Genomic DNA, 8,363 nt, shown 5'->3' on the forward strand with positions numbered 1-8,363 from the left:
CAGTGATGTACACAATGAAAGCATTTCAGATGCAATGCGGAGAAATCGGTTTGATTAAATAATGGCCTCAATTCATGTGGTTGACTTTTTGATTTTTTAAAGTTAGACCCATCTTCTCCGAACTCAATCAGTCATACAAAGTCATGCCATTTCAGGAATGGCTGTCGGTGGATGAGAGCATGATCAGATACTATGGTCACCATGGATGTAAGCAATTCATAAGAGGTAAACCAATCCGCTTTGGTTACAAACTATGGAGCCTTGCCTCATCCAGTGGTTACATGCATCACATGGAGCCATATGGTGGATCCGACACTCTCCTCCCTGAGACGGGGTTAGGTCAGGGACCCAGTGTTGTCCTTGGTCTTGCAGAGCAAGCTCAGGTGCCTCAAGGTTGCAAATTCATCCATGACAACCTCTTCACTTCTCTTGGACTCCTTGATGAAATGACAAAAAGAAGATATGGGAGCTCTGGAACAATGAGGCAAAATTGTCTGTTTGATGTCCCATTCAAGCCCCAGAAAGAATTCATGAAGTTATCTCGGGGAACATTTGAGGTTTTGACCCAAGGAAAAACCTCAGTTGCTGGTCCGTTGGAGAGACAATAATGTTGTCACAGTGGCAACAAACATGGAGGAGAAATACAGTGAGACCTTTGTCAAGAGATGGAACAAGGAGCGACGTACATTTGACAAAGCCCCACAACCAAGACAAACGCACTACCTATGCATGTGAGAAATGTAAAGCACCACTGCACATTGAGTGCTTCAAGATAAACCATGGACAGTAGAAAGGGAACTATAAGTGAATGCAAAGAGGCTGTAATAGCTATCAAAAACAACAAAGAAGACCCAATAAAGGCTGTGGAGATGAAGTACAAAGGACAAGTCCATGACAAAGTGGAAAAGTCTGAAATGACTGGAATGTTTTGGAAAATAAGTTCAAGTTAATCAATCAGTAGATTGTAGTTCAAAATAGTGATGCACAAACTAATCGTGCACTTGGTTCTAAAGCCTATGATATATATATATATTGCATTTTTGTTCAGTGTAGGACACCTATTCTACATGCTACCTTTTCTAAATGTTACCTTTTATGTTCAATGTGAATGAATCACACAACTGGCTGTACAGTTGTTTGTGAATGTTACAAATATTGCACTAAAGTAAAAGTTCAAATTTTACAACAGTTGTATAATATTCATGTTTCAATACATGTTGCACTAAAATAGAAATGTTGAAAAACGTTGATGGTTGTTCATATTGGTGTTGTATCAGGAATTTTGATGTGTAAAAAGTCTAACTAGAATTTGATGGGGATTGCCAGTGACATAGTTTTAAATGTGTAGATAACTAGGCTGGGATGTATACAAATTTGCATGACTGCATTGGAGAAGTATGCTAATTCAATATATGTATTTTCACGGCAACACATAATCCCACCAGTCACAATTGTGATATAAAACATAACATTTCAACTACTTTTCCATGAGTTTTTTTTTTAAAACAATGATTGATTTTTTCAAAGGGTTATTAATGACACAAGATTTGGATATTTTCATGTCTGGGAAAAATGTGGGATTAAATGGGTTAACAGGAAAAGAACCAGGAAAAACTCAACTGAAAAACATTCTGTAAGTATAGGTATAAGGAGGACTTGATCCCTCTTTAACCCTGCAAATGCCAGGAGCATATACTTCAGTGTCTCACCTTGTGTAATTTATGTCCCTTTAACTTTTTAATATTTCATATTTTGTTCTGAATGTTCAAGACTTTTGAATTTCAAAATAATTCACCTTGACCGAAAGATTAGGGAAAAAAAGTTCTTATTTGATTGCTATGTGTGTCTTTGTACACATGGGGTCCTTCTGTACCTTCTGTGGTATCATTAGATCTTCTTGTAGCTCCAGAGGGTAGGAGATGTTGAGCCGCCCTAAAGGAACCCTCACCTCCCCTAACACTGAGTGTCTGGAGAATTTATCAAAGTCCCTCACCTGAGATGCACAAGGAGACAGGACACTCAGTCATTTTACACGATCACACGTAAAAAAAAAAAAAGACATACTGTAGATTCTGCTTAGATGTTTTTTCTTCAACTGACTAAATACTAATTCCCTATAATTTGAGAGAAACTTAGAGGAAAGTGGTGTGTCTATGTATTTCAGGACCTCCATCCTGAGGTTGATGTGATGAAGCTGCTTTTCTTCTAGCAGAGGACAGCTGAACTGGTCTCCAAATAAAGGGTTACAGCTGCCTTTCACAATGCGAGTCCGGCATTCCTGCAGCACTTTCCACAAGACGGGTGCAGTCCCTTCACCCTAAGAAGGTCACAGAAGTCATCTATTACTCTATGAGAATGTGAAGGACAGTGTTATATTTTTACAAAGTAGGCCTAATGAGCATAAAAGGAGAAAACAAAAGCTGTATGTTTCCCAAAATCAAGATCTGTAATTTCTACAATTAATTAACGAGGTAACAAGGAATGAGTCCTAAAACACAGAAATTAGTTAAAATTCTAACACTTCCGGTTCCCTCGTCTGGAAGTCCATTTTTTTGTATTACTGTGTTTGATGTTAGATACCTAAAGTAAAGGCTGGAATCAATTCAAAATTAAGAGATTTTAACCTTTTGTTTCACCACATAAAATGTTTCAGTAAATGGTGAATATCCAAAGCTTGTATTTGTCATGAAAACAGTGGTAGCTAACAAGTGGCTAAATGAGACTACTCATCGTCACACGCCAAACATTAAGCGCCTTGAGCTTAGTGAATGGTGACATGAAGTCATGTGACCTTGATGTAGCCTAGCCTCACTTCTGACGATTGCATTTACGCTTAAAATATCCTAAAAGTGGAGATGATCCTGCTGAACAAAATGTGTAAATAGCATAAACAGTTGTTTGACACAAAGCTTATTTTACAATCTGGAATCCATTGAAACAATCCCATTCATTTTTGTCAAGGGAGCCATTAAGAAGCTAACTTCTGGGCCTACAAAAATACATCATCACTGCACCAGTGACATATTGTATGTGATAAGGAAGACAAAAGTTACCTCTTCGTCTGTACATTCTTCAACTTCCACTTCTTCTGAGTTTGACCACATGAGTCTTAGTTTAACAAATGGCTGGAGGATTCGCGTCGGGCTTTGCTCCAGAAGTCCCTCCACCTGCAAGATGGTGACCACCAGCTGGGACTGCAGTTGGTCATAATAGATGGAAAAGCGCAGCGTTCCTTCGACCTAGTACAAGAGGGTTTGTTTGAAAAGACACCATTAAATAAATGATGCTGTTAATGTTTAAAAAGGATATTTTTGAAATACAAATGTTTGGCTGCCAGTTGGTCCACACTTTGATCAACACACTTATGGGTTCTCCCTCTAGTGCCAATATGAGGTTGATATCTTTTGACATCTTGCAGTGGAATTATTTACTAATATTCAAGAATGACTTACCCTTAAGATTCAAACTATTCGACCAAATAATAATATAAATCTAATGACATTTTCATCAGCAACAGGTTTACTTTGTTCCGTTTGTAAAGCATGCTAAACTGAGATGGTTAACCTGGGTAATATGTTAAACCTGCTAAAAGTATTAGCATGATTAGCTTTACCATTGTTAGCATAACACTGCTGAAAACCCATTTATTGTTGCTTTTATTGTATTTTGTTTCTTTTGATCTATTTTTAGCTGTGTACAATTGTGTCTTTATTATTTAATTAATTGCTGATTGTCTTGTTTTTAATCTGGAAAGCACTTTGGTTAACCGAGGTTGTTTTAAATGTGTTATATAAATAAACTTGGCTTGACTTAAAACAATTTTGTTCAAAATCCCTGCTTTTCCATCTCTATTTAGGAGACATGATGAAGATGGATGTCATACAGATTTAAAAACTGCATAAGGCTAAGTTGCGGTACAATGAGAAGAATATAAAACTAACAAATCTTTATGCACATTTACTGTGGGATGCAAAATAAGCCGTCATGCATATAGCAATTTTTGTATATGTATTATTGTTTTGTTTTTTGGTGTCATTCAAGTAAAAAAGTCATAAAATAAGGCATGTTTCTTTGTTTTGGTTAACTTGTACTGCCTGTAAAGAAATTAGTTTGTACATTAAGCGAAGTAAATGTATTGACAAACCAAGTAAATAAATAACATTTAAAAAAACAAAGGATGCACCTACATTGAAATTATGAGACCTCGAGTAAAATCAAATTGTGAGAGAGCGTTAAACGTTTTTGAAGGTAAGAAGACATTAGATGAAGAGATTAAACAGGATTTGGAAAATTGTAGATTGATTGTCACGTGACAACAGGATTATAGAGTAGTGCTACCTTTTTATTGTTGGCCTGCTCTTCCCTCTTTCCGTCTGCCTGTACGGATCCTGAGGAAGGTAATGAGGCCTGAGACAGACAGCGACTCAGCCTGCGGACCTCTGTGTTGACATTCTCCACCTGGGGCGACACAAAGTCATGTAAACACACACACATTTATATCTGTGGTGTGTGTTATTCACCACAGCGCCTTCAGCGTTTATTTGACTTGACAAGTACCAACATCGTCTTTGTTCAAACAAGTAAAATTTAATCTTTATGTACACTGACAATGGGACCTATTTTGAGCATCAAAATCAATAGAGTCCAATCTTCGTCTTGTCAAAACAAAGTAAAAACTACACATTTTCTTTGCAAACAGCAGTCAGATGACAGAAAGGAAACAGTAGACTACTTCAATAAAATGTGACCGAGTTCACATGTAGTGGATAAACAGAGAAATCTCATCTGCACATACATGTTCTTCTATACAAAAGATGTCCTTCGGGCTAGGCAAGAGCTGACTGACCATTTGTATATGTACCAGTATTATTTCAAAATGCATTGGTACATATTGTTTGAAGTCATGTTTTACTTATTCCTAAAACCTTTCGTTGGAAATATCTAGAATTTACAGTATTTCTGTTCGTTTTTGTGTTAAATAATTTTTTTGTCAGTAGCTTTAACAGTTTTTACACTGTGTTTCCTGAGTATCGACTGAAAGGCAGCAAATATGTAAAAAGGTCGCCAACATCTGCTCTGATCCATCTTGCCCAGTTAAGGCCAACCTTCGACATCTATTACTTGTTTAAAAAATCTGGTCATGGCTAATATTGTACTGTACAGAAGCTGCTTTGAAGTGTGGGCATTCTGATACAGGCATGATTTATATATCCTGAGACCCAGCCACTGGGGCCTGTATTTAAAAAACTATGCATTCAGTCTATTTGAGTCCTAATCTATTGTGAAAAACACATCACAGGCTTTTTAGTGACAAACGTAGCACATCACGTCTTTTCAAAATGGAATAGAAGCAAGTGATCAAAGGCTATATTTGATTTCTCTTCAAAGGATGTTTTTTTAATTATTAACAAGACTCTTAAATGTTTATTTAGAAGTATGTTCACTTAAACCACATGTGTCAAATCAGGCCCTTGGTGGATTTAATTTTGGACCGCAGGATAATTTCTAATTACTATTCAATCTGGCCCGCCGGTATATTGCACGCACACCTTCACTCAATCCTGAGGATTCCCTCAACTCAGAGCCTGAGCCCAAACATTGATGAACTTGCACCCAAGATGAGATGCCAAGTATCTGGCTTGAACTAGCATCATAGAGCAGCACACTGAGTTTCAATGGATGTTTCCTTTTTGCACTTTTTTTCTTGCGACAACAGGGCATGTTTGGTTTTTTCTTTGAGGGAAATTGTTTTTTTGAAGCTGTTGTTGGCCTGTGGAAAAATGTAATCATAAGAAATGACTCTGCAGATAGAGCCATAAGAAATTAATGCAACTGATTATTTAATGTTTAATGTTTTTATTGGCAATCATTTAAGCATAGTTAGTTCCAGGTTTAATATGTGCAATAAGTTCATTCAATACGTTTTGCAATAAACATTGAACCAGTCTGGCCCTCGACTACCGATTTCAAAATGTTGGCCCACTGTGTATTTTAGTTTGAAACCCCTGACTTAAACCATTCAAAATGCATAGTTCGACCCAAGACTTTGCAGAGGACATTGAAACTTGTTTCTACAGTTATTTAGAAAGAAGTCTGATATGTATTATGTATCTTGTATGCACACACATGCCCACTCATTTTGTTTAAACAGATACAAACTTGCACAATACCCAGTTGATATGTTAGAAATGTTTAAAACAAATGTGTGTGATGTGTTTTTTACATTGCAATGATCTGTCTGTATTAGAAAACTATTAAAACATATTGAAAAATTAGAGTGGCATCAAAAGCGAGTGGCATTATAATTAACTTTAATACTGTAGGTATTATAAATTAAACTGTTTTAAAAATAAATATTATTATTATTGACCTAATGTCCAATGCCAGTGACAATATAGAAAATAAATAATTATTTAATTGATACATATCATATCATTTTTGTTTTAAATTGTGATGTTTCTCACATCTCAATTACTTGTTATAATACGTTTTTAAAGTATTAAAGAGTATGAAAAAATGATTAGAAGTAGTATTAAAAAGTCTAATGCCAGTGACATGTATATTTGTGTGATGTGCTTCCTTAATCCCAGTTACATTTACTTGCATTAAAAGTAGGTCAAAAAAGGCCATAGGAAGATATGTGAGATATTAAGTATATAATATGGTCATAAGAAAAGGTGTGATTATATTCTACTCTATCCACACCTACAATCCATTTCCTCTTACCCTGGTGCTTGGAGCTCCTGAGTAGATTCTCGCTGTCCCCGACTTTTCATTTGAGTACAGCTGATCATTGTTCACTACAGTAAAAGTCAGACACACAATTGCAATTTGTATTCCTTTCTTGGTATACAGCATTAGAAATGTGTGCTTTGTAATGTAATCCTATCTACTCACCAGTATCTTGCCGCGTGTATGTGGTGTATTTCTGTGAGCAGCACCTGAAGACCTGCCATACCAAGATACCCAGCGCCAGCAGTAAAAGAGTGACTGAAATTCCCAGGATGCAGTACTTCACCGTATCTGGGAATGGCATTGTCAGGTCCCCAGCAGCTGACAGTCCATCAAAATATACAAAACTATCCAACTCCATACCTCTGCAACACAGGAGGAAAGACGTGAGAGGACTATAGATAAACTATTAAGGAATACTGTCAGAATGTTGTAACTGCAAGTGAATAGCAACTACAGTATTAACACTAGCTTTCATTTTGGCCCACTTTACATATAGGAAGGATCCAGGACAGTAATTCAAAGACATGCAGGATCTGTACGGGAAATCTGTTTGACTAAAAACCCTAAATAGCCAAGTAAAAACGTATGCAATGTCACACAAGTTTACCAAACAGCTGGCTCTTGTGGGTTTTATATCAAAGAGACGTAAGAGGGAAAGAAACGGTGAGTGATGGCGCTTCTTCTCGCTCTACACACAATGCTGTTTGGCAGCATGGAAATGAAACTTGTGAAGATAAGGAGGTCAAGGAGGTGCAGCTTAAGTGGTAAGACAATTGGTTATTATAAGTAAATTACAATTAAAAAAAGGCCACATCTTTGAAGTTTCTCCGAATTATGATTACTTGCTGATTGTCATGTTTTAAAAGCTAAATACCTTCGGGGTTTGGACTGTTGTGTCAACAATTGAATACAGAGGCACCTTCTTCAATGAGACTAGTTCATTCAACCTTCATTTTGAGGAAAGCCAGTGAGTAGATTCACTTTTATAAAACACAAAAATATAGGCTTTCCTAAACTGTTGAATAAAAGTTTCTTTACAAAAGCAATGAGACTCAGTTGGTATCCCTTATAAGGGATATATACACCTTTATGTCCAAAACAAGTAGATCATCAGGTTAAAAATGCCTGCTGACTACTGCATTTGTAACAGTTGGATTATCGTTAGAGGTAAAGAAAACCGGTACGCCTGTGGCGTAGTCAGAAAGATTAAATGATCTCCTATCAGAAGTGGTTTAGTCAAATCGCATTTGTCAAACTCACACTGCATGCAAAACAAGATGAACATTGCAGGGGAAACCCACAGAGTTAGAAGTAGTATTTATATTTAAACAAAGAAAGTTGACGTAACACATTTAAACAATTCAGGTTTGGCAAAATACTGCCACCAGAGTTTTAAAAATGAATAAAAAGATAAATGGAGAAGACTAAAGGCAGCATTTCTGTTGCTGCTTATACCTGAGACCATTGACGTTAGCCTAATAGCATAATTGCCTATGTCATTTTTTGGCCAAATTGTGATATCTGCCTAACTTTACTCTCCTACCACTGCTGCATCGCCCTGCCTTATTGCCTATGTCCTCAGTCTATCAGAACGCATTTTTGAGTCCAAAATCACTATCTGCCTAAGT

The 8,363-nt window shown here is 36.7% G+C and overlaps 1 protein-coding gene across 1 annotated transcript; it reads right to left on the bottom strand.

Annotated features, from left to right (window-relative positions):
* Positions 1-77: 77 nt before the first annotated feature.
* Positions 78-7,381, bottom strand: syt19 (synaptotagmin XIX). The gene is made up of 7 exons (XM_010781289.1): positions 6,898-7,381; positions 6,727-6,800; positions 4,339-4,458; positions 3,054-3,239; positions 2,168-2,317; positions 1,874-1,993; positions 78-437 (listed from the first exon to the last, which is right to left on the bottom strand). Exons 1-7 carry the CDS (start codon positions 7,091-7,093, stop codon positions 336-338), a joined length of 948 nt encoding a protein of 315 aa, XP_010779591.1. The 5' UTR covers positions 7,094-7,381; the 3' UTR covers positions 78-335.
* Between the last annotated feature and the right edge of the window lie 982 nt (positions 7,382-8,363).

The sequence above is a fragment of the Notothenia coriiceps genome, unplaced genomic scaffold (genome assembly GCF_000735185.1).
Source record: "Notothenia coriiceps isolate Sejong01 unplaced genomic scaffold, NC01 NC01_scaffold00023019, whole genome shotgun sequence".
Classification (NCBI taxonomy): Eukaryota; Metazoa; Chordata; class Actinopteri; order Perciformes; family Nototheniidae; genus Notothenia; species Notothenia coriiceps.

Coding starts and splice junctions, on each gene's coding strand:
- syt19 (XM_010781289.1), bottom strand. CDS start 7,093: ATGGAGTTGGATAGTTTTGTATATTTTGATGGACTGTCAGCTGCTGGG. Junction 6,801..6,897: donor ATACACGCGGCAAGATACTG/GTGAGTAGATAG, acceptor CTTTTACTGTAG/TGAACAATGATCAGCTGTAC. Junction 438..1,873: donor ATCTAATGATACCACAGAAG/GTACAGAAGGAC, acceptor CATTTCATCAAG/GAGTCCAAGAGAAGTGAAGA.